The sequence below is a fragment of the Cervus canadensis genome, chromosome 10 (assembly GCF_019320065.1).
Source record: "Cervus canadensis isolate Bull #8, Minnesota chromosome 10, ASM1932006v1, whole genome shotgun sequence".
Lineage (NCBI taxonomy): Eukaryota > Metazoa > Chordata > Mammalia > Artiodactyla > Cervidae > Cervus > Cervus canadensis.
In genome coordinates this window covers 68,883,373-68,910,212 of record NC_057395.1, presented here as the reverse complement: position 1 = coordinate 68,910,212, position 26,840 = coordinate 68,883,373, and the positions used below count along the sequence as shown (strand labels likewise).

The 26,840-nt window shown below is 44.7% G+C and overlaps 2 protein-coding genes across 4 annotated transcripts in view; one reads left to right on the top strand and one right to left on the bottom strand.

Moving 5' to 3' along the window:
* LOC122448930 (collagen alpha-1(I) chain-like) overlaps positions 1-22,866 on the bottom strand; it is a 79,928-nt gene extending 57,062 nt beyond the window's left edge. Inside the window, exons 1-2 of the mRNA XM_043480587.1 lie at positions 22,671-22,866; positions 22,485-22,584 (exon numbers count right to left, since the gene is read on the bottom strand). Of these exons, the coding sequence (XP_043336522.1) occupies positions 22,485-22,584; positions 22,671-22,866 (296 nt within the window). The remainder of the gene's footprint in view (positions 1-22,484; positions 22,585-22,670) is intronic.
* Positions 22,867-22,959: 93 nt separating this feature from the next.
* The window catches only part of CHD6 (chromodomain helicase DNA binding protein 6), a 194,984-nt gene continuing 191,103 nt past the window's right edge, over positions 22,960-26,840 (top strand). For 2 of the 3 annotated variants that reach the window (XM_043480181.1, XM_043480182.1), the window contains exon 1: positions 22,977-23,105. The gene's annotated coding sequence lies outside the window, so the exon portion shown is untranslated. Of the gene's footprint in view, positions 23,106-26,840 lie in introns of all 3 variants that reach the window. The other variant, XM_043480184.1, reaches the window with a different exon arrangement.

The window sequence follows — 26,840 nt, the reverse complement described above, 5'->3', positions numbered from 1 at the left end:
GGGGTTAGCTATGCCCTTCTCCAGGAGATCTTCCCAACCCAGGAATCGAACCGGTGTCTCCTGCATTGCAGGTGGGTTCTTTACCAGCTGAACTACCTGGGAAGCCTGAACTTCTCATACGTAATTTTTAATATGAAATCAGCTCTTGCCACCCTCTAACCAACGCTTTCCTTTTAACCACACTCCACACAAGGGCTTTGTTTGGGTTTCTCCATTTTAACTGGTATTTCCCTTTCTCCACACAAGGGCCCAGTCTGGAGTGTTCAAACATCTCCATCTGCTGAACCACAAACCCTTCAGGGCAAGAATGATGATTTAGTGACCTTTGGAGCTGATCCGGAGAGGATGCCAGCAGCTAAAGGCCAACATGGCAGTGACCCTCAAAGATTCTTCTCTTAGAGTTCAGTGTACCTGACCACCACCCCCATCCCCTGGTTAAACAGCTCGTCTTGAAGAGGTGTGGAAAAATGAGGGTCCTGGAGATGGCCGAGTAGGATCGCACGGTCCTTTCCTTGTGCCGGAGAAGACTCAGGTGTGAACGTGTTTGCAGGCTCAGTCCCGAAAGCACCTCTCTCTGTAGAGAGGCAACAGCCAAGAGGATGCAGTTACAATCTAGGTGGTCCTTTGCCTGACCTGCCTGGGGCTGTGGGGCTGTCTGGCTGCTCTAAGCACCTCTCTGTGGAATGAGCGAATTTTCTCTCGCTCTGATGATTTCACTTGTGATGTTGCAGGACTTCTGGCTCAGGAGTGACTCAGCTGATTTGCCTTCTGACATGCTTCAAGTGGAGTAGGAGGGGGGAAGAATGGTAGGGGATCAAGTTGCAACCAAAGTTTGAGTCTTATGATCATGAAGAGGCCTGGTCTCACACCCATAAGACTGTGGAGAAGGCCTAAAGGGTTAGGGTCTGGTCCTGAATTTAACCCCAGAGAGGACAGCTGGGCCTGGGGGAACTCTGCCGGCTCAGGAAGGATTTAAAGGGCTGCAGGGTTCACGGGAGAGCCCAGATTCTAGGACTGTCCCAACGAGCCACCAGACTTAGTGGTGGGAGTCCAGATGATAGGTAATACCAAACAAGAGGTATATCAAGGTTGAGAAAGAAAGCAGTCTTCCTGAAAGTTGGAGAAGGAAGTAAATTATTTAAAGAAACAAATCAGAGTGAGATCTATTATCAGGTAAAGAAACAGTGGGACGTCCCTGGCCATTCAGTCGTCAAGACTCTGCGCGTCAAACGCAGGGGGCCCAGGTTTCATCCCTGGTCCGGGAACTAAGATTTCACATGCCGGGAAGCATGGCCAAAAAAAAAAAAAGCCTCTCCTCTGGAAACAGAAGCCAGCCCCATGAGTCTAGGCACAGGCTGGGTGGGGAGGATAGACCTCAGAAGAACCATCCTCCATTTATCATTCTGTGCTGGGCGCTGGGGGCACAGAAATGAGTGATGCCCTAGGGGGAGCGGGGGGGATCCCTGTTTGAGTTTAGTGTTGAACACAGACACAGTAAAACTCGGTCAGGGCTAGGGCAGAGGTAGCACCAGGCCTGTAGAGCACAGAAGATGAGGCTTTGACTCTGCCTTTTTGGAAAGAGGGACTAAGTCCTTCCTCTTGTGGGGATTTGGGGGTCCCTTATAGTGGAGGGGAGGGTCTGAGGTCCTTTACAGTAGAGGCGAGTTGGTAATTAAAGGATGTAAGAGCGATTACTAGGTGGAAAAGTGAGGCACAGAGGTACGTTACAGCAAAGCCTGCTTGGGGCCCTGCCAATACTGAGATGAGGCTGATGCGCTGGGTGCCTATGAAAATTAGCAGCAAGTGCTGCAGATGTGGATGGAGGAAGAGGAAAGGGATGTACTCCTGGTTATGATTTTGGTGATCTTACCTACTAATAAGGGCTTCCCAGGTGATCCAGCAATAATGAATCTGCCTGCCAATGCAGGACACACAGGTTCGATCCCTGGATTGGGAAGATCCCCAAGAGAATGAAATGGCTACCCACTCCAGTATTCTTGCTTGGGAGATCCCATGGACAGAGGAGCCTGGTGGGCTACAGTTCATGGGGTCACAAAAGAGTTGGATACAACTTAGCAACTGAACAACAACAAAAAGAAGACCTACTAATAAATATGCCACAACCCTAGCATCTGACACGATCAAATTACAACTCTTCCTCTTAAGGAGGGAAGATGAATGTTAGCTTTCTCCTCTTTAGTATGAGTTCCTTTTTTCCTTTAAATGTAGGAGGCTCACTTGGCCTGGCCTCAAGGCAGAAGGGAAACCAAGGCAAGAGGGGGAGGAATTGCAACTCAGTATGCACTCAGGTGTGCCAGACTCAAACCCAAACTCACAATGTGCTGAAACAAGGATGCTATGATCGTTGGCCTACCCACCACTTCTGCCCGGTTGGTGCTGGTTCAGGAATGCGCTGGGGCCCTGGGTGTTGTAACAGGGTAGAGATTAGGTGATGGTCAGAAATGCCGGGAGCCTCCCAGGAGGGCACACGCATGACTGAGGAGGAGGAGTACAGCTTTCGGGTCAGGATTCAGGTAGTCATTGCTAGCTGTGTGTCCTTGAGCAAGTGACCCAGCCTCTCTGAGCCACCAGCTGTGAGATGAGGATTACAGCACCTGTTTCCTAGGATCGTTTTGAGGATAAATGAGATAATTTTATGTGAAAGAATCTGGCACAAATGGATATTTGGTTAAAGGGGATTCTCTTCTGCTTTTTCCTCATGATTTTATTCAATGTGTATAAAGGGTTAATTCCTGAATATATATATATATATATATATATAATATAAATTATATATATTTATATATTTTAAATATTATATATTTATATATATTTAATATATTTTTTAAATATCATATATAATATATAATATTAAATATATATACATATATATATAAAATATATAGTTTTTTTAATCAATAAGAGAAAAAACACCTCAATAGAAAAACAGGCAAAAGATAGAAGCAATTAGTAGAATACATTTTAATGGCTATTGATCACATATAAATATAATATCAGAGATATACAAATATACATCTACACATACATATGTACTTCATTAACAAAAAGGCGGCAGGGGATGAGATGTTTAGATAGCTCACCAACTCAGTGGATGTGAATTCGAGTAAACTCCAGGAGATAGTGAAGGACAGGAAAGCCTGGCATACTGCAGTTCATGGGGTTGCACAGAGTCGGACAAAACTTAGTAACTGAACAACAACAACGAGGCAAGTTAAAACAGTAATAAAATATCAACTTGATGAAATTACAAAACATTTACTCATAAGCACAGTGTGTTTTCCTTCACAATTTATAAATGATTTGTATTCTTTTTCTGTGAACTACCTATTCATATATTTGCCTGTTTTAGTGATGCGGTGTTGCTCTTTTCCTTATTGATTCACAAGAACACTTTATATTGGTTAGATTTTAGCCTTTCCCTTCTCCAGGGGATCTTCCCAACCCAGGTAACCAGTGTGTTAGCCATATGTGTTAACATATATTTTTCCAGTTTATCATTTGTCTTTTGACTTCATTTCTGGTATTTTCATTGTACAGAAGTTTAAAAATTTTTCATGTGCTCCAAATCACCAGTGAATGTTTACCTTTTTGGCTTGACAAGAGGATAAAGTTTCACAATACACAGCAAAGGAAAGGCTCTCCCTAACATGAGATTGCTGGCTTGCGCTAGCATGGATTGAGATTACTTGTATAGCTCTTCCTAGCTTCTCTCCTAGTCACTGACTATAAATGTTTCTTATGATGTAATCTTCTTATGAAGACTTGGCTTCCCATGTAAGTGTGAGCCTGGGACCTAGTCCCCTCAAAAAGCTGTTTCTTTCATTGAAAATTGTCTATGATCTGGTTTATACATTGGTCTAAAGAGTTTGGTTACTGTGAGTCTGTACTAGAGGTGAAGCTGTTCTCCATACTGACAAATCAGGTTCTTGAGCTGTACATATGAGAATCAGAGTCTGATTTAAGTTAATTCATCCAGACCTTTTTGAGAAAGGTCAGTCTTACCATGTTTTCTTGGAGATAATCCCCAACATTTCCAGTGCTATGCAAATACCTTTCTTAATAATAGGTACCTTTCTTAATCGTAGAAGGCAAATCTGCCAGAAACCCCATAACTAATAATAAATAATAATCACACTTACCCCCTTATTAAGCACTTTTGAGCTGCCTGGCACTGTTCTTGGCACATTTAATGGACTAGTTAATAGCCAGAACATTTCTATCCTATCAACAATATTAGTTTCTAATTTACAGATGAAGAAAATAGGACCTAGAGAAATGGAGTAACTTGACCAAAGTTTCAGTTCAGTTCAGTTCAGTCGCTCAGTCGTGTCCGACTCTTTGCGACCCCATGAATCGCAGCATGCCAGGCCTCCCTGTCCATCACAAACTTCCGGAGTTTACTCAAACTCATGCCCATCGAGTTGGTGATGCCATCCAGCCATCTCATCCTCTGTTGTCCCCTTCTCCTCCTGCCCCCAATCCCTCCAAGCATCAGGGTCTTTTCCAAGACTAGAAATCTCTTCAAGAAAATTAGAGATACCAAGGGAACATTTCATGCAAAAATGGGCTCAATAAAGCACAGAAATGGTATGGACCTAACAGAAGCAGAAGATATTAAGAAGAGGGGGCAAGAATACACAGAAGAACTGTACAAAAAAAGATCTTCATGACCCAGATAATCACAATGGTGTGATCACTCACTTAGAGCCAGACATCCTGGAATGTGAAGTCAAGTGGGCCTTAGAAAGCATCACTATGAACAAAGCTAGTGGATGTGATGGAATTCCAGTTGAGCTATTTCAAATCCTGAAAGATGATGCTGTGAAAGTGCTGCACTCAATATACCAACAAATTTGGAAAACTCAGCAGTGGCCACAGGACTGGAAAAGGTCCGTTTTCATTCCAATCCCTAAGAAAGGCAATCCCAAAGAATGCTCAAACTACCGCACAATTGCACTCATCTCACACGCTAGTAAAGTAATGCTCAAAATTCTCCAAGCCAAGCTTCAGCAATACATGAACCAAGAACTTCCAGATGTTCAAGCTGGTTTTAGAAAAGGCAGAGGAACCAGAGATCAAATTGCCAATATCCGCTGGATCATCGAAAAAGCAAGAGAGTTCCAGAAAAACATCTATTTCTGCTTTATTGACTATGCCAAAGCCTTTGACTGTGTGGATCACAATAAACTGTGGAAAATTCTGAAAGAGATGGGAATACCAGACCACCTGACCTGCCTCTTGAGAAACCTGTATGCAGGTCAGGAAGCAACAGTTAGAACTGGACATGGAACAACAGACTGGTTCCAAATAGGAAAAGGAGTACCTCAAGGCTGTATATTGTCACCCTGCTTATTTAACTTATATGCAGAGTACATCATGAGAAACGCTGGGCTGGAAGAAGCCCAAGCTGGAATCAAAATTGCAGGGAGAAATATCAATAACCTCAGATATGCAGATGACACCACCTTATGGCAGAAAGTGAAGAGGAACTAAAAAGCCTCTTGATGAAAGTGAAAGAGGAGAGTGAAAAAGTTGGCTTAAAGCTCAACATTCAGAAAACTAAGATCATGGCATCTGGTCCCATCACCTCATGGGAAATAGATGGGGAGACAGTGGAAACAGTGGTTGACTTTATTTTTGGGGGCTCTAAAATCACTGCAGATGATGACTGCAGCCATGAAATGAAAAGACACTTGCTCCTTGGAAGGAAAGTTATGACCAACCTAGATAGCATATTAAAAAGCAGAGACAGTACTTTGCCAACAAAGGTCTGTCTGGTCAAGGCTATGGTTTTTCCAGTGGTCATGTATGGATGTGAGAGTGGGACTGTGAAGAAAGCTGAGCGCCGAAAAATTGATGCTTTTGAACTGTGGTGTTGGAGAAGACTCTTGAGAGTCCCTTGGACTGCAAGGAGATCCAACCAGTCCATCCTGAAGGAGATCAGTCCTGGGTGTTCACTGGAAGGACTGATGCTGAAACTGGAACTCCAATACTTTGGCCACCTCATGAGAAGAGTTGACTCATTGGAAAAGACCAAGGTTTACTAAGTCGAAAAGTGGTGCTGTCAGGATTTGAACCCTGGACCATCTGCTTTCCTCTGTGCTTATGTTGGTTGTAGTTGATTACGACCCTGTCTTGAATTCTCCCTTTAGCTTGAAAGTGAAAAGCAAAATTCGCTTAGTCGTGTCCGACTCTTTGAGACCTCATGGACTATACAGTTCATGGAATTCTCCTGGCCAGTATACTGGAGTGGGTAGCCTTTCCCTTCTCCAGGGGATCTTCCCGACCCAGGGATAGAACCCAGGTCTCCTGCATGGCAGGTGGACTCTTTACCTGCTGAGCCACACGAGAAGCCCAAGAATACTAGGGTGTGTAGCCTATCCCTTCTCCAGGGTACCTTCCCGACCCAGGAGCTGAACCAGGGTCTCATGCACTGCAGGCAGATTCTTTACCAACTGAGCTATCAGGGAAGCAGCTTAGGGATCTTTACTATAATCTGTAGTCTATATTTACTATAATCTTTACTATATTCCAAAAACAAATTGATAACCCCTTCCCCACTAATTTCTTACTTTCCTTCTGAATTTTCAAGTCTCCAGCACTAAATCACATATGTGGGCACCTTGGGAGTAACACACAGGGACTATCAGCAAAATTATTCTTTTTTAAAAAAATATTTATTGATTTGGCTGCACCGGGTCTTAGTTGCGGCATGCGGGATCTTTAGTTGTGGCATGTAGGATCTAGTTCCCCAACCAGGGATCAAACCCAGACCACCCTGCATTGGGAGTATGGAATCTTAGCCACTGGACCACTAGGAAGAGGGGACAGAGTGTGTACTCAGTAGTGCCCAACCCTTTGTGACCCCGTGGACTGTAGCCTGCCAAGTTCCTTAGTCCGTAGCTTTTTTTCCAGGCAAGAATACTGGAGCGGGTTGCCATTTCCTACTCCAGGGGATCTTCCCCAGCTGGGAATTGAACCCTCATCTCCTACATCTCCTGCATTGGCAGGCATACTCTTTTACCACTGAGCCACCTGAGAAGAACCACCAGGAAAGTCCCTGCCAAATCCTTCTTCCCAGAAAATGTGGGCTTCCATTCTTCCACTAGCTTTGTGGCTGCTGTGTCAAATTTAAAATACAGAGTTTCTTGTGCATTGCCTCTGAGCCAGAAGACGCATCAAAAGGCTGACACATTCCATATGAGATCTTAGGCCTCAAGGAAAGTGTCTGTCCCTTACTGTTTTCCAAAGTACTGCTTTAGCTCTTTATTTTCTGAATGTGTATATAGACCTTTATTTACCAGCTTCAGATGGTTTTTAGTAATGCTCAAACAACTAAAATTGACCAGTCTATAATTGAATTGAGTTATTTGGAAGATATAAAAATACTTGGCAATTTTGTTTTATGTAGTGCTATTTTTATGAAGGCTAGACAACATTTTGTAGACAGAAACGTGGAAAATAGAAAAGGAGAGCACATTGTGCTGCGGGAAGAAACAAGAGAGAAAAAGCTGGGGAAAAAAGAAGGGAAATTAATAATTGATCATCACTTACAGTTGCCAGTCATTGTGCTAGATGCTCCATTTATATCGTCTTATTTAACCTCCACAACCACCCCAGGACACAAGTTCATTGCATCCATTTTGTGGATTAGGAAATAGGCTCAGAAAGGTTAAGTCACTTGTCCAGTTCATGCAGCATGGGGGTTTGAGGGCCCTGGACACAGCAAGGAAGAAAAGACGACAAAATTCAAACTGAAGCCTAGCAGATACCTGAAAAGATCAAAGTGCAACTAACAAGAGGTGAAGTAAAGGATGAACAGAGGTTCTTCTAGTCACTAGAAGAGGTATGGCTTCGGCCTCTGCCAGCCTAAAGCAGGGCAGGGGTCAATGGCTGGAACTGCTGCTGACGGAGGTCGAGATGGAAGATGGCTAGAGGGCTTCAGCAAGTCAGAGAGGCTGCTGTTGCCAGGAAAACTGAGTGAGGAGGACCTGAGTTAAGGCCTCTGTGTTGGACCTGGCACAGAGAAAGGGGCCCTATTCCTCTCTAGGATTTGAGAAGTCCTCGAGAAGACTTGAACTCAGCATGTGGCTCCTCTCTTTTGGAGGAACATTCTTTGTCAAAATCTTCCATCAGGAAAGCCAGACATGGGATTTCCCTGATGGTCTAGTGGTTAAGAATCTGCTTTCCAATGTAGGGGGCTTGAGTTCATCCCTGGTCAGGGAACTAAAATCCTACATGCCACGAGGCAACTAAGTCCATGCCACAACTACTGAGCTCACACACGCTCTAGAGACTGTGCTCTGCAATTAAGAGAAGTCTGCAGGCCACAACTAGAGAAGCCCCCAGATGCCACAACCAGAGAAAGTCCATGAATTGCAATGAAGACCCAACACAGCCAAAAAGACTTTGCCACCATGGTATCAGTAATGCTTCAGCAAACCAACAAGATCTTCTCTGGTCATATGATTAAGAATGATGCAAGAAGGTTTCAGACCATTCAAAAAGGTACTTACTAAAAAAAGCCCCACATTTTCTATGTGCCAGACATGACTTAAGAGATGGAGATAAATTGGTTAAGTCCAAATACCATTTGATCCTTGCCCTTTGGAACTGCAGTTTAGTGGAGGAGATAGATACTAATCACATGATCATACAAATAAATATAAAATTAAAATTTTATAAGTACTCCAAAGGAAAGATACGCAATACTATAAGAGCTTATAATCAGTAAGGCATCCTCGAGAAAGCAATGCTTGTGCTGTGATGAAGGGAATGAGTAGGAGTTAATTACCTGAAGGAAAAATGTGTGTGCTTGTGCAAAGTCACTTCAGTCATGTCCAACTCTACAAATTTATGGACCATAGCCCACCAGGCTTCTCTGTCCATGGGGATTCTCCAGGCAAGAATATTGAAGTGGGTTGCCATGCCCTCCTCCAGGGCTCAAAACTGCGTCTCTTACAACTCCTGTGTTGGTAGGCAGGTTCTTTACCACTGCCCTATCTGGGAAGCCTCAAAGGAAAACTATTAAGAATATTACATTCCAAATGGAAAATCAATTCCAAACCATCAAGTGCAAAAGTCTCTTGTTTTAAATGGTTCATTCTGAAGATGGAGGGTTAGGGCAAGATCAGGACTTTGTACACTTTTTACAGGCTATCTAGATTGCTCCTCTTCCAGCTGGAAACTTTGCTAATGGCCACGAAGTCCACATTTCAGGTCGATGATAGTGCTTCTGTCTTTAAGCATAAGATGCTTTCAATTTATGCATGCATTGCACACACAAGTACTCACCCATCCAATCAGATCTCCAACCAAGTATCTATTCATTTATCACCCATTCGTATATCCATTTAATCACCCATCATACCGATCATGAGTCCATGCATCATCTACCCATTCACCAGACAACCATCCATCTATCCAAGTATCTACACACCCACCCACATTTTATCTTGCCATTTATTTGTATATCCACTATCTGTTCACCCACCCATCCATCTATTCTCCATTCATTTTCCCATGTGTCCATCAATTCATTTATCCATTCATGTAGCCATATATTTATTTATCTCTCTGTAACATAATAAATATGTTTGATCTCTACCCCTGATTCCTGACACAGAGCTCCTAAATCCCTTGGAATTTCCTGGATGATTGAAAAATATTTTGTTCTCATAAGGCAATCCTGAATAGCTTCAGAATGGGGCTTCTTACCAGGAAGATCAAGCCATGATTAGAAGCTTGGACCTTTCAGCCCGACCCTCCATCCTCTGGGGAGTAGAGAAGGACTGGAGATTGAGTTAATCAATCATGCCTGTGTGCTAAGTTGCTTCATTCATGTCCAACTCTTTGCAATCCTGTGGACTGTAGCCTGCCAGGCTCCTCTGTCCATGGGATTGTACAGGCAAGAATACTAGAGTGGGTTGCCGTGCCCTCCTCCAGGGTATCTTCCCGACTCAAGGATAGAATCCGTGTCTCCTGCATCTTCTGCATTGACAGGCAGATTATTTACCACTGAGCCACATGGGAAGCCCAATCAATCATACCTACAGTGATAAAAGTTTCACAAACATCCCTAAGGTATGGATTTCAAAGAGGTTCCAAGTTGGTGAATGTACCTGTGTTCTGGGAGGGTGGCACGCCCAAAACTTGACCTGGACAGAAAATCCTGTGCTTAGGAGCCTTCTAAACCTTCCCCTACATACCTCTTCCTTTGGTTGTTCATTTTATCCTTTACAATATCCTCATAATAAACAGGTAAACAGAATGAAAGCATTTCCCTGAGTTCTGTGATCCTTTACAGCCAATTATCAAACCTGAGGAGAGAGTCTTGGGAAACCATGATTTGTAGCCAAGTTGGGTAAAAGTGTGAGTAAACTGGTTCCCCTCTATTTGTGATTAGCATTGAAGGTGAGGGGAGCAGTCTTGTGGGGATGAATCTTTAACCTGTGGGGGATCCAAGCAGTTAGTGTCAGAACTGTTTAATGTGAGGGGAAAACCCACATGCTTGATGTCAGAAGTGTTATGAACGGAGAGACAAGTCTCCTTTTATCCTCTTCTCCAACAAACCAACCAACCATTTATTCGTGTACGTATTCACTGACGGCTCAGACTATAGAGAATCTGCTTGCAATGCAAAAGACTCGGATTCGATCCCTGGGTTGGGAAGATCCCTTGGAGAAGGGAATGGCTATCCACTCTGGTATTCTTGCTTGGAGAATTCCATGGACAGAGGAGCCTGGTGGGCTACAGTCCATGGAGTTGCAAACAGTCAGACATGACTGAGCACCTAACACTATGCATTCACCCATCCTTCCATCCATCCATTCATCCACCCATCTATCTGTATACTCATCCATTTCTAATGGTGCTTTGACAAACCGCCACAGAGTTAGTGACTTAAAACAACACAGGATTTCTCTGGTAGTCCAGTGGCTAAGACTCAGTGCTCCCAATGCAGGGGGCCGTAGGTTCAATCCCTGGTCAGGGAACTAAATCTTATATGCCGCAATGAAGATTCCACATGCCACAACTAAGACCTGGTGCAGCCAAATAAATAGATATTTAAAACAATAATAGCAACACAGATTGATTATTTTACAGTTTTAGAGTTCAGCAGTCCAAAATGGGTCTTAAAGAGTTAAAATAAAAATGTGGGTTGGAACTTCCCTGGAAGTCCAGAGGTTAAGATTCTGTGCTTGTGATGCAGTGGGCACAGGTTCCACCCTGGTCAGGGCACTAAGATCCCACATGTTTCATGGTCCAGCCAAAGAAAAATGTGGGTAAAATAGCAATACTTCTGGAGGCCCTAGGGAAGAATGTGTTTCCTTGCCTTTTCCAGCTCCTAAAGACCACCTGCATTTCTGGTCTTGTGTCTCCTTCCTTAAACTTTAAAACCAGAAGCCTACCATCTTCAAATCTCTAACTCTGTCCCTTCTGCCTTCTTCTAAGGGTACTTGTGATTACATTGCGCCCACCCAGAAAATCCAGGATAATCTCTCCATTTCAAGGTCAGTTGATTAGTAAGCTTAATTCCCCTTTGCCATGTAATTAACATATTCACAAATTTCAGGAATGTTAAAATATCTTTGGGAGCCATCATTTTGCCTACCACATAATCTGTTCACTTATGCATTCACTTATCCATCTGTTTGCTAGCCCATCTTTGTGTTCATCCACCAATCCATCAGTTTGGTTACCCATTCAATCATCTAGTATCTATGCACCCACATGCCTACCTATCTATCCATCATACACTTATTTATCCATTTATCCAACTAAATCACTCACTTGCCCACCACCCATTCATCTGTCATATCAGTCATCCATCCTAATTTCATTATATCCATTTATCCATTCAACCATCCATTCCTCCACCAATCATTCATGCATCATTTTTAAAAATTTTATCATGCTCTGCTTTATTATGCTTCACAGATATTTCATTTTTTCATGCATCATTTTAACTTTCCAACCACCCATCTAATCATTCATGAACTACCCCTATCTACCTTGTCTTTTCAAATTAATTAAACACTACCCTTCCAAGACCACATACACTCACACACACACACACACACACCACTGTTTGAACCTACTTACCAAAACAGACCATCCTACCTGAATCTTTGCCATTTGCTTTCAACCACTCATTTTTTTTTCTGATCCTAACTCCCAATGACTTGGAGCCCCGGCTCCTAATCCTGACTCAGTTTTGCCTGTCCTTTGTACTTGCTCGATGTCAATGGGTCTTCCAGGAATTTTACTTCGTTTGCAGAGCCTTGCCTGTGTTGACTCTGATCTGCCCTTGTCCTTGTTATGCCCAGAAGGAGTAAAGAAAGTAAATGATCTTGCAATATGTGAGCCTTTGTGCAGGGAAGGCATTGGATCAAAGCTGTGTCTCAGTGTCTTCTCTGCGGCACTCACCTGTGATTCCAATGAGGAGGTCTGGATGAAAGCTACACTCCTCACCATCTAGGTTGATTTTTTCCCCCTAGGGGAGCAAGACAAATAGTATTGAAAATATTTATGGTGTAATGGTTATAAAAGTGTTTTGGAAAAAAAAAAAGGCCATTTAAAAATTTCAAGAATTGTCATTATATAAGGAAAAACTAAATAAATTTGGCTAGCTTTACATTTTAATATTTATTTTTAAAATAATTTTTGACATGTATACACTGCTCTATTTATTTATTTATATTTAATTTACTTAATTAATTTATGGCTCTCCTGGGTCTTCATTGCTGCATGCATATTTTCTCTAGTTGCAGAGAGCTGGGGCTACTCTCTAGCTTCTGTGTGTGGGCTTCTCATTAAAGTGTCTTCCTGTTGCAGCACAGACTATGGGCACACGGGCTTCAGTAGTTGCAGCAAGGCTCAGCAGTTGTGACTTGCTCGGTCTAGGGCACACGGGCTTCACTGGTTGTGGCACAGGGGCTCAGCAGTTATAGTTCATGGGCTCTAGAACATGGGTTCAATAGTTGTGGTGCATGGGTTTAGTTGTTCCAAGGCAGGTGGGATCTTCTCGGACCAGGGATCAAACTCGTGTCCCCTGCATTGGCAGGCCATTCTTGTTCACTGCACCATCAGGAAAGTCCTGGCTAACTTTCTTTTTAATGTTTTGCTTTCTACCCAGACTTTTGCCCCATAAATACTAGTAATACATTGAGAAAGCTTATGCTACTGAAGCAAAAGCATTAATAGCGGTGATAACTATAAATCATCACTCCTTCACCAACACCATCATGATTTATAGTTGTCAGAACTGGTAATGGTCTTGCACCTCAAGTGGAACCATAGATAAGGTACCCCAGTGCTCAGCTAAAATGCCACCCCTGCTCTGCTGCTCAGGACAGCATATCAGAATACAAATGAGTATGAATGACATTATTATAAGAATATATGCTCCCATTTATTTATTTTTTAAAAGGTAAATCATTTAGACTGTGTTCCTTTACATATGAGCAGTGACAGATTACTTGCCATATACTGCATAACTGGCCATGTTAAGACACGACACTGAGAACCAGGGCTAAATGAATGCTAGATTCCTGTATAGTTTTAAGGTCAACAGTCCATCATGGGTGCATGTTTAAACTGGAATGAAATTGCTCTTCTTGTGCAAATGGTATTTACTTGCTGGGTAAGCAGAAGGCAGAAGACCAGGTACTTCTTCATGGAACTCAACAGTAGCTCTTTAGAGGACAATTGTTTACACTTCTTCAAAACTGTTCAAGAAAATTTAATGAAAAATGTGCTGCTATCCAAAAGAGTATTTCAGAAATGCATGAAGAGAGGCAGTGTCCTGGCAATTCTCTATGACTGATGGGCAGTCTGGTCTGGGAAGATGTCACACCCCAGCAGCTGGAAGAGTCTATGTCCCTAAAGACTTTGGAGGCACTAACATTTCGACAACATGAGGACACTGGTTTATAAACATGAGCTCTGGTCATCGCTAAGACACATGCAAATAATACATAATGGGTTTATACTTGATGTCTTGTGTAGAAAATACTACACCTGGAATCTTCAACAATGATTCTTGGTTTTATGCCAAAGCTCTTTCAGATGCTGCATCTCATTTGACCCTGATGACACCTTGAGAGACTGCCTAGACAGGGTATTATCCCCATTTCACAGATGAAATGACTACCTCATTGTGGTCACTGTCAAAGTCAAAGTCTGGAGTTGGCAAACAGGTTTCACACTGCGAATCCTTCCTACTTTGGTGCTTGTCAAGTCACTTCAGTCGTGTTTGACTCTTTGCAACCCTGCAGACTGTAGCCCGCCAGGCTCCTCTGTCCATGGGATTCTCCAGGCAAGAATACTGGAGTGGGTTGCCATGTCCTTCTCCAGGGGAATCTTCCTGATCCAGGGATCAAACCCTTGACTCTTATGTCTCCTGCATTGGCAAGTGAGTTCTTTACCACTAGAACCACTTGGGAAGCCCATCCTTCTTCCTACTTTGCCCTACCAAGTAGTGGGGACAGTATAAGGGTTTGAATTCTTGCATGTGGGATCATTGAAGGACATCTTGGAGGATGTCTACCATGCAACATGGAAACTAATTAATTTTAAAAAACTGTAGTGCTTTATTCCCAGGGTGAAAACAGCAATTTGTTTATTGTCAGTTTGCAAATAGTCCTCTCTCTAAATTAGTCAGTAATGCTTATGGTAGAATTTTGTACATATGGGAAAGGATTCCGAAGCAACCTGAGGCTTGGTAAAAAGCTTCAACTTGAGCATGTTTTTATGGCTAAAATGGTCTAACTGTCGCTGCAGGAAAGTACACTGCTGAGCGAGAATGAAGGATTTATGGAACTATTTCAGGGTAGGGTGACCAGTGTTTTCAAAAATCCTACCCAAGAACATTTGAGGTGTGACTTTCTATAAATCATGGTTATTGAAAGTGAGCACAGTCATTTATATGTATAAACTCAGATTAAAAAAAATAAAAATAGTAGCAGTGTCATACCTGGGTGAAAGAGCTCTACAGCACTTTAAGAGTTAAATCAGCCCTATTAATACATGAGGGATGGAGGCCATATATCAGCAGAAGTCACTCGAAAAAACAGAGAGTCCCTCAGGCCAAAAGCAAGAAGGACAGAGACTGACTTGGGTCGAATCAATAGAATTAATATGTTTCAAAAAACAAGTCAACAGAAAGGGGAAGGTCTATACAGAACTTAGGAAAACGGGGGTCAGAGGAAGGGATGTAATTAACAATTAGTTGAACAGTTACCAAGTGCTGAGTAGTTTGTATGAATAATTTAATTCATGCATATGCATGTGTTCTCAGTTGCTTCAGTGTGTGGGACTCTTTGTGACCCCATGGACTGTACCCCACTAGGCTCCTCTGTCCATGGGATTTTTCCAGGCAAGTATACTGGAGTGGGTTGCCATGCCGTCCTCCAGGGAATCTTCCCAACCCAGGGATCAAACCCATGTCTCCTGTGTTGGCAGGTGGATTCTTCACCACTGAGCCACTGGGGGAAGCCGTTTAATTTATACAACCTATTATTTATACAACAACCCTATAATCGAAATAAAAAAACTCTAAGTAACTTTCCTAAGGTCACCAGTGGTAGAGCTGGAGTTGGAATCAGATCTTCTGGTCTCCAAATCCTGTGGACTTAACTATTCTTATCCAGCTTCGTCCTGGGGAAAGTGCTTTTGCCAGGCCAGGACACTGCCACTGGCTATACTTTTTTTTTTTTTAATTTACTTTTATTTATTTAGTTGGCTGTACCAGGTCTTAGTTGCGGCATGTGAAACTGTTAGTTGCAGCATGTGGGATCTAGTTCTCCAACCAGAGATGGAACCTGGGTCCCCTGCATGGGGAGTGTGGAGTCTTAGCCACTGGGCCCCCAGGGAAGTTCCTATATGTGTATGTGGTGTATGCTTAGTCGCTCAGGTGTTGACTCTTTATAGTCTTTTAATTCTTCTCTGGTCATTACATCCACACACCATGGGTCACTGGCATTTTCTCAGTGGCAGATCATAGGCACATGATTTTGAGCTATAAGGAAGAACAGAGCTGATGCTGCCCACTCTCCTCCCTTAATAGATGATATCTGTGAGTTTATTTTTGCAAACTGCCACGAACCCCTCTCCACCAGCTCTGGGGAATAAGAGCCATGATTTAGCAGGGGAATTCCATTTTTGGCAATTGGTGAGAGTGACTCTAAAGAGATGCTGTTGATTTTCTTATGTGGTTTGTTGTATTTGTCATGGTCTAATCAGAAAACCAAACATTCTGAGAGGTTATGAGGACTTACATCAGAGGACAAAGAGGTCTGGGACCAGCATTGCTTATACATTGGCTTAGAATTTTTGCAAGGGCAGCACTATTGGAAATAAGTGTATGGCCTTGTAAGATATTACTTTGAAGGACAAAATTCACTGGGAGTCATCATCCTGGTACACTTTGTGTGTTAGTCGCTCAGTTGTGTCCAACTCTTCGTGACCTCATGAACTGTAGTTAGGCTAGGCTCCTCTGTCCATGGGATTCTCCAGGCAAGAATACTGGAGTGGGTTGCCATGCCCTCCTCCAGGGGATCTTCCAGACCCAGGGGTCAAACCTTGGTCTCCTGCATTGCAGGCATATTCTTTACCGTCTAAGCTACCAGGGAAGCCTGATGGTATACCTTAGATCTCAGCTGATGGGAAGCTTTACTGACCTCCTTAGTCAAGGCACATCCTTCCAGCATGGGCTCTCATGGCACCACATGCCCTTCCTTTATGGCACTTACTACTGCCGCTATGTTTTACATTTGTTTGCACGATGAGTTGACTAACAACTGTCTGCAGACTCCACAAAGGTTGAGTTTTTGCTGCATTTTAAAAAATTAATTTTATTATTTATTTATGTTTGGCTATGCTAGGTCTTTGTTGCAGTCTGTGGGTTTTCTCTAGCTGTGGCAAGAGGGGCCTACTCTTCATTGGGGTGCACGGGCTTCTCGTTGGCTTCTCCTATTGTGGAGCATCGGCCCTAGCACACACGGGCTCAGTAGTTGAAGTCCTGGGTCCTTGTCACCTTTCGTGGGCTTTCTTTAGTTGCAGCGAGCAGGGGCTAGCTACTCTTCGTTGGGGTGCTCAGGCTTCTCACTGCAGTGGCTTCTCCTGTTGCAACCTGTGAGTTCTAGAGCATGGACTCACTCATTGTGGTACAGGGGCTTAGCTGCTCTGAGGCATGTGAGATCCTCCCGGACCAGGAATCAAACCTGTGTCCCCTGCACTGGCAGGACGATTCTGAAACACTGGACCATCAGGGAAGGCCCTGTGCTGCATTTTATTCACCCCTGTATCCCCGGCATCCAGGTACAGTGCTTGTCAGTTGCAGGCGATCAGTGAACGTCTTTTCAATGTATGCGTTCAGTCGTAAGCATCGATCTCCTTAGATATCTACCCAAGATAAATGAAAACATATGTCCACACAAACACTTGTAGGTAATGTTCCTAGCAGTGTTATTCATAATAGCTCCAAAATGGAAACCATCCAGATATCCATTAGTTCGTGAATGGGTAAGTAAAAGATGGCATATCCATGCAAAGGAAGACTCTGCAGTGATAAAAAGGAAGAAACTGACAATATATTCTACAACATGGATGAAGCACAAAGACATTGTGTTAAGGGAAATAAGCCAGACACAAATGACAGCCTAGTGCACTATTCCATAAATATGAAATTCTAGAAAAGGTATGACTATAGAGATGAAAGCAGATCAATGGTGGCCTGGGCCTGGGAGTGGGAGTGGGGAGTGACTGCAAACAGGAAGAAGGGAACTCCTGGGGGTGACGGAAATGTTCTAAAACTGGACTGTGGTAAAGGTTGCACAACTGTATACATTTACTAAAAATCATTCAACGGTACCCCTACAGTAGGTGAGTTACATGGTATGAGAATTATCCTGAATAAAGCTGTTAAAAATGTTTAAAAACAGTCTCCTTGTTTAGTCATTTTATCTTAACTTACGTTCTGGGAATATTATTTCTGAGGGACACTGCCAGAGACTGCTAATTGAGTCGACTGTTTAATGACAGAACCTCAATTTTTTATTAAACTATAGTTGATTTACAACATTGTGTTTGTTTCAGATGCACAGAAAAGTGACTCAGTCATATATATATACACTTTTCAGATTCTTTTCCATTATAGATTATTATAATACATTGAATATAGTCCCATGTACTGTACGGCAGGCCCTTGTTGTTTATCTGTTTTATATATAGTAGTGTGTATCTGTTCGTTCCATACTGCTAATGTATCCCACTCTCACTCCCCTTTTCTTCTTTGATTTGTTTTCTATGTCTGTGAGTCTATTCCTGTTTTGTAAACAAGTTCTTTTGTGACATGTTTTAGATTCCACATAAGTGATATGACATGATGTTTGTCTTTCTCTGTCTGACTTACTTCACTTAGTATGATCATCCCCAGGTCTATCAATGTTGTTACAAATGACAATATTTTGTTCTTTTTTTTTTTATGGCTGAGTAATATTCTGTCATATATATAGTGCACATCTTTTTTATCCATTCATCTGTTGATGGACATTTAAGGACCTCGATTTTTAACTTGACATGTGGCCAAGTGAATTTAAAAAAAAAATACCATATTTCCCAGCCTCTTCTGCAGCTTGGTGTGGTCATGTGACTGAGTTCTGGCCAATGAGATGTAAGCATAAGTGGTGTGTAGTGTTTCCAGGAAGGCTGTTTAAGGGCCATGACTCAGCTTTAATTTTTTCCAATCTGTCTTTCCTTTTCCCATCAAAAAAAAAAAAAAAAAAAAAAACCACGGACTGGTGTTCCAGCAGCTATGGAACATGAAGTTACCTGAGGAATGAAAGCTAAAGATGGTGGAGCAAAAATGCTGAATCCTGGGTTGCTGATGACACCATAGAGCTCCAAGCCTCTCTTGAAGTGGCTGCTTCCTAGATTTCTTATAAGAAAGACAAAAATAGGGACTTCCCTGCTGGCCCAGTGGTTAAGACTCTGAGCTCCCAATGCAGGGGGCCCAGGTTCAATCCCTGGTCAGGGAACTAGATCCCACATGCTGCAACTAAGACCTGGTGCAGCCAAATAAATGAATAAATATTTAAAAAAAAAAAAAAAAAAGAAAGACAAAAATAAGCTTCAATCTTTAAAAAAAAAAAAAAAAAACATTTATTTATTTGGGTGCCCTGGGTCTTAGTTGCAGCATGTGAACTCTTGGCTGAGGCATGTGGGATCTAGTTCCCTGACCAGGGATCAAACCCATGCCCCCTGCATTGGGAATACGGAGTCTTAGCCCCTGGACTGGCAGGGAAGTCCGCTCCACTGGATAGTTTTGCATCTGGCCAGCAGATGAGGATAGAAGAGTTTGGAGGATCACATAGGAAGTTTTAGAGGATGCTTAGAAATGAAATATACTTTTATTACTTCTATCCTGATTCCATTAGAGCTCAGTCACAAGGACCTATCTGATTACTAAACAATGTAGTTTTGCTGTGAGCCTAGGAGGAAATGCACTGGGCTGGGGAAAGCAGCCATTTCACAAATACATAAGCAAGAACAATAGAGAAGCTCACCATCTAGAGGACTTCCCTGATGGTCCAGTGGTTAAGAATCCGCCTGCCAATGCAGGGGACATGGGTTCGATCCCTGGTTTGGGAAGATTTCACATGCTGCAGAGCAACCAAGCCCGCAGGCCACAACGACTGAGCCAATGAGCTGCGACCACTGAAGCTCTTGCGCCTTGAGCCTGTGCCCCTCAACGAGAGAAGCCACCACATTGAGAAGCCCTCATGCGGCAACTAGAGAGTAGTCTGCGTGCAGCAACGAAGACCCAGCGCAGCCAAAAATAAATAAACAAAATTTTTTAAAAAGAAGCTCACAGTCTAAAAACAGACAAGTGAACGGAGGCGGAAAGACAAGAGAGAATGTGGTCAGGCAGGATGCAGCTCGTGTTTGTGGAGCTGCTGCCACAAAGTTCCAAAACTGTCGGAAGCCCTTATGCGGCTCCCCTTCAGAGCTCCTAAGGCTTGCTTTCTCTGTAAACAAGGATGTACTATATGGGACCGAAAGTCATGCATCACTAGCGTCACCCCGGCATCAGAACTCCAGGGCCTCTTAGGTCAGTCTGTCCCTGCCAGCTTCTGTAGCATCCAGCTCTGCAAGGGCTACACCTGACTCCACGTAACTGTACCCCAATCATTCTTTGCCCCATGGCTCTGCTGCACACTCCTTGACACCGGGTTTCGGGGCCACCCCAGAACCCCTCTTGGCATCTAAGCACGAACAACTGGAGTGCATAAGAAATCATTCAAGATGAACTGGTAGATAAGTTTCCTTCCATTCCACCTCCCACAGGCTGTACTGAGTCTCATTTTATATGGCTTCTGAGAGGACGATCCCTTGAGTGGGAGCCATCAGCAGCACTTAGAGGAGGAGATGGACAATTATCCTGGCACGGGCTCTTCCATTTTCCCCGCCTTCCTCTTTTTGCCTCTCATTCCTGCCCAGGCTCTGCATTCTGGAAAACCCAGGCTAAGATGTCCCCATGGATGGATACAGCCAGAAGACACTTAGCTGTCTAGGTTTCCTTGCCAGCCTCTGGATACTGCGGAAGTGTTTTAAGGGTCTGATTCCACTCACCTTTCTCAGTTTTACAGACCAGATTCTTCGAAGGTCAGGACTGCTGCCTCTCCTGAGTACACCGACCAGATCTTTCCTTTGCTTGTACCTGTACCATTCATTTGTGAATCAATCATGCACTCCTATTGATTTCTTGTTTAGTGATACAACATTTGTGTCTTTGCGTGTGTTTAAGTTCTTACGTGCTACTGACTCTTCTCGAGTTTAAGAAGAGGAATTACTGACACATCTACCTCCCCCTCCTTCTCCCTCCCACACCTCCCAATACTCACTCTCTTCCCTCTCCCTGGAGTCCCATTCCTCCCCCGCCTCATTTATGCTGTCATCATTTGTGGGCAAGAGATTTGAGTGTGAAAGGAGGACTGCTTGACTCCCATGTTGGACTCACAAACTCTGCCCCTAATACAGTTCTGCTCCCAGCCCCTTTCTAGAAGTTAAAGTTCAGAGACCCAAGTCCCATGAGCAGTTTTAAACCCTTGATCCTGGAGTCAGACTGGAGAGGCTGTGGCTACCAGCTGCCTGGTCCTGCTTCAGCCCCTGCAGCAGCTGGTTCAGGGGGGCAAGTCCACTGTCCAGCTGGGCAGGACTGGAGCTCTTCAGGATCTATGCGTCAACCTTCCCCTTGTCCTCAGCTAGACTATAAGCTCCCTGAAGACACAGATATCATCTGCCTCATTTAATGCTGTCTTTTGTGTCTAGAACAATACCTGGAACATAGCTGGTGCTCAATAAATAGTTAAGGAAATAAGAAAGAGAGGGGAGGAGGGAAGGACCATGATACATCATCGCCAGTCTTGAGTCAAATGACAGAAATGTGCACAGGTGAGGTCAACAGGTGGCAGGGGGGCTGCTATCTGTATTTTCAAACTGATGAAATCTCTGGGTCTGCCAAGAAGTTGAAGAATTGGTCCTCAAAAGAGAGTTGGGACCACAGGCTGAAAACCATAGGAATGCTGGGGTTTCAAAGACACTAAAAATATCCTCTCTCTGGGGGTGCAGTAAGGCTCTTCTAAATCATTACAGCTACCTCGGACAAAGTCAACTGTGTTCATCCTGAATGTATCAGACAAACGGCTCTTGGAATCATTGGGACTCAGATCATTCCTACTTTAAATAAGGTGAAATAAGCCTCTACAGTCAGAATCCAACCTTGTTGTGTTTTTTTTATGGCTGCTAAGGAAACACCTGTGACAGAAGCAAACAGGGGGTAAAGTGGTGAGGTGACTTGCATCTGGGAAGCGGCAGTAATGGGATGGCATACAGAGTAATCAGCCTGACAGGGCCAACTTCCCATTCCTCTCTGCCTCCGTCTATTTTCTTCATAGCACTTATCCCTACCTCTCCCCTTGTATTTACTTACTGTCCTTCTTTCTCCTTAACATGTCCATCCCACCAGAGCAAGGCCATTGTCTTACTAACCCCTGTATCTCCTGTCTCAGATCAATGCCTGGCATTTAGTGGGCATTCAAAAATTAACTACTAACGAATGAATGGAAGAATATGAAAACAATTAGTTGAATCCCTGCCATATGCTGGGCCCTGTCCTTGAGGATGCTACAAGGATAGTGAGGGAGACAGGGCTAAACATAAACCTACCATAGCTCGACCCCTGATTTTAGAAAGGTGCATATCCAAGGCGTTGCAAGACTCCCCCGAAGCGGAAACCTCCCGGGGTGTGCGGGGCGGAGGCGGGGGGGGGGGGTGGTCCTTGGGAAGAAGCCCGTGTGCCAAGAGTGCCAGGGAGCCAGGGGTACTGGCAGGGATGCGGCTGGAGACAGAGCTCCAGGCTCCTTTACTCTTCGCCTGGCTCCTCGGCATTTTTTCCTGACCTACGGAACCTCGGCTCCAGAGGAATCTCTCTGTCGCGCGGGACCCCAGTCACATCTTCTCCCGGCACCGGAGACGCCAGCCCCGGGTGTTCCAGTTGTCCTGCCCAATACCTCAGAGACCTCCACCTGCGGGAGGAAACCCCTCCCCGGCCCCGCCGGAGCGCGCTCCAGGACCCCGCCCCCTGCCTGCCGTCTGCGGCGGGGCAGGACCCCGCCCCGCCCTCTCGGCCCGCAGGACCCCGGCCCCGCCCCGCCCCCGTAGCCCCGCCGCTCCGTCCCGGGGGGCGGGGCCGCGCGCCGCGGCGTCTCCGAGGCGGGGGGCGCGAGGCAGGGGGCGGGGCGGCCCCCAGCGCCGGCCAATCAGCGCCGCTATCACATCCATGCAAATACGAGCACAATGGAGCGAGCCCATCACTCGCCCCTGCAAGCAAGCTTGAAATGGGCTTCTGCCTGAGCGGCAGCCGAGTTAGCCAATGACTCTGTATTTTGGGCCGGCGAAGCCCAATGGCATGGCAGGGAAGGCGGGCCCGAGCCGGGTTAGGGTGTCCTTGCAGGGTGTCTGAGCTAAACTTCACCAAATAATAGCTGTTTGTATTTTGGCTGCTGCAGGAGCCATTTTAGGTAAGTTCTTCTCTTAAACTTTTTATTTTCCTCCCCGGCCTCGGCGGGCCGGCCTTTTCCGCGGGCCCCCAGCCCCGCCCCGCCGGCCAGGCTGGGGTGCCCCTATGAATGAAGCCAGGACGAGGGGCTGCGGCGGCGCCGCCGAGGCCCGGCCGGGGTCCGAGCTGGGGCCGGCGGCGGGCGGCCTGGCGGAGGGCAGGCGGCGGCCTGAGGCCTGAGGCTAGGGGCCGGCCTCCGCCTGCGCTCCGCTCCGGGCTCGCGTTCAGGCCGCGCTCCGGCCGGGTGGCCGTCCTTGGGAGTGCGCCGCTGCGGGCCGCGCGGAGGGGCGGGGGTCCGGGCAGCCCCCCGGCCGCGGGCCAGGCGGGCGGAGGCGGGGCGTGCGAAGGGCTCCCCCATTCCCCCCGCCCCCCGCCTCCTCGGAACCCGGCCGAGGAGGGACCCCGGTCGTGCCGCGGCGGGGCAGGGGTGACCGCTATTCCCCCCGCCGCCCCCGCGGAGAAGTTGCTCTATTGGCGTCCTGCGTCTGTTTGCAGGGGTGGAGGAGGGTGGGCTGGTGCCAGGCTGCTGCTCCGGGAGGGGGCGGGGGCCCCCGGCGCGTCCCCGGAGCGCGCACCCCCTCCGCCCCCTTCTTACGCACTAGCGCGCACTCGCCCCGAGAATTGGAACCCTGGAGGTGTCCAGCAGCCCCGCAGCCAAGTTTTGTGCATTATTAGATTGCATGTTGGAGCGTAAAGGGAAAAAAAAAAGGAATCTCTCTCTTTCAGGGTATTTCTTTCCTTGGCTGTTGAGAAGTAACGGAGTCTGTTGCTCCCAAATTTCCAGGGACGTGCCTGTCAGATGTGCAGAGGGTTGGCAGCTACTTGGTTTTTAAAAAGACGCTATTAGGAAATCCCCTCACTAGTGAGATAATTGAAATTTGAGTTTGTTTGCAGCTTCAGTTTTATTTGATCCGATTAAAAATGCATAAGCAGACACTTATATTTGTGTACGGAAAGTGTTCCTAGTTCCAGTTATGACTGCTGTGACTGTGGTTTCGGTAGTGTGTGATCTAATAAGGCACTGTAATTCGATTTTGAACCTGTAGGCCCGTATTCTCCAAATGAGGGTTTATGGACCATTAGTAGTCTGGCCAAGGTTTCTAGTGAATCCTTAACATCTCCAGGCATCTTTGGAGCTGTGTATGCGCCTTATTTCCAACCCCCTCTGCACTGCTCCTTTCTGGCGTGGCAGATCCATGAACAGAGAAGATACCCATTTAAACATTTTTACAGTTTTTAGAGTGTCTGCAGTGTTGCCTGAAATTCGATTTTTGTTTCTCAGCAGGCTTATAGGAATACCATCCCAGTAGGCTCTACATTTAGATGTACTTTGAGGGAATACGCTTGGGGCCCTTAGAAAAGTCCAGACAGGGACTACTGCTGTGTTCCCAAGACTAATCTACGAGCTGTCTTTCTTACTGGGGATTTGTCCCCATCAGCTGCATAGCACAGGAGAATTTGCCGGTATTCCAAATGGGAAGATCAAGCTGGCAACCTCAGGGAGATAGTTTTTCTAAACTTTGTGGTTCTCAGGGAAGAGAGAGAAGGTTTGAGATCCATGTGTGATAAAAATGATTAGGCGTGAATCAGCAAGTGAAAGGATGTATGCCAACCAGAACAGGTGGTTTCATATAAGCCATGCATGACTGTAACCAGAGGCCTGGGAAAATGTGGAGTGGTGAAATGATTAATTTTGGACTTCTTTCTGTCCCAGGGCAGAATTCCTAGATGAATTAAGATGAATTATTTAAGCTTTTTTTTTTTTTATTAATAGATTATTAAAAACCTTTACAACTCCCCCCCGCCCCTCTTTTTTTTGGGTAACTTTGAAATCTCCCTTACCAGATTAGGATACTGTTCTTGGCTATAGTCTGGCCTTGGGCAAAGTAAACCTAGATCTGTTGTGAAATTAGTTGTGTCTCCTTGTGCTACCACAGTCTGCCTGGAGTCACATTTTTTTTTTTTTAATTTATTTATCTTTGGCTGCCCACTGGGTCTTCGTTGCTGTGTATGGGCTCTCTCCAGTTGCAGCCAGTGGGGGCTGCTCTCTAGTTGCGTTTGGTGGACTTCCCATTGCAGTGGCTTCTCCTACTGCAGTTGTGGCGTGGGGGCCCCTCGGCATGTGGGATCTTCCCAGACCAGGGGTCGAACCCATGTCCTCTGCACTGGCAGGTGGATATCTCAACCTCTGGACCACTAGGGAAGTCTGAGTCACATCTTTCATACTGCAATTATTTTTTTGCTTTTTACATTTAGTTGTTATCACACTGTAAAGTCTTGGAATAGGATCAGCTTTCCCGCAACTTTTTAAGATGCTATGGCTTTCCCATCATTTTTATAATTTATTATCAGTATAGAAGTTCTTTGAACTCATCGGTGTATTACTTTCAGACAAATCAAGTGAAACATTGAATGGCCAGTTGAAAGTGAAGTGAGAGCCACAAGTAACAAGTAACATTACTGCATTTCTGGAAGATCCTTTGGCAGTTCCTTTTTTGTATTTATTGATTTACTTATAGCTATTACAAGTACCAAAGAAAATCTGAAGCAAAATCTTATATCTTTAGAAACCACTGTCTCATTTGTAAGTTGTTTTGCCATTATATTATAGAAAACCCATCAGGAACAGCAGGCCCTGGGGCTACCGTGTCTTGGAGCTGTCTGATTTAGAGAAGTTGCCAAGAAGTTTTCAAGTTTTCTTGGATGTATAACTTTGCCCCAAGCAGAGTTTGTGGTTACGTCTTCCTGTGTTAAGCTGTGAGGGAACAGGCTTGTGACTGTAGGTGCCTTATGTTTTTCAACTTTCACTGGAAGACTTTGTAATAAAATCCATGGAGTCACACATGGATTCATGTTCTGAACCCCTTTGAACAGGTTTTAGGATTTGAGGATTCTACCTGCATAAATATCTTTGGTACTATGACACAATGACAGTATCTGAATCAGTTGAGAAGACTGTGTTCTCACCCTCTTCTCTCCTCCCCAGTATAGCAAGGTTTGAAATTTGTTTTTTAAATTGAAGGATAGTTGATTTACAGTGATGTGTTAGTTTCAGGTGTACAAGCAAAGTGACTCAGTTTTATACATATATACTTTTACAGATTCAGTAATGCATACATATATGTACTTTTTCCAGATTCTTTTCTGTTATATATGAGATATTCAGCATAGTTCCATGTGCTATACAGTAGGTCCTTGTTGTTTTATTTATATATAGTGATGTGTATTTGTTAATCCCAAACTCCTAATTTATCCCTCCCCCCACAGTTGTTTTATTTTTAGTAAATATTTAGTAGTTCTCTTTATACTTCATCCCTCACAGAAGCTTTAGTCAAATTTAGGTGAAAAGCAACAGTGGATCCCATGCAACTGCCTGCATTTCCCCCTCCCAGGTTATTACTATACTGAAAACTCTGAAATACCTAAAAAACATCTCGAGCTTAGAGATCTTGTTTCCTAGAGAAAAGTTTTGTTTGCCATAGACTACGACACCCTTGTGACGGAAGCAAAAAGAACTAGCATTGAATGAATGAATACCTGGTCTGGGTCGGGCACTTAGCCAGGTGCTGGGACTACAAGAGATGAGGGAAAAAAACAAAACAAAGCCCTGTTTTCTTAGCCAGTCCAGGAGCTCCATGGACTGCAGCTCAGAGAAATGAAGTAACTTGTTCAAGGCCATGAAGCTGGTTCAGGTCAG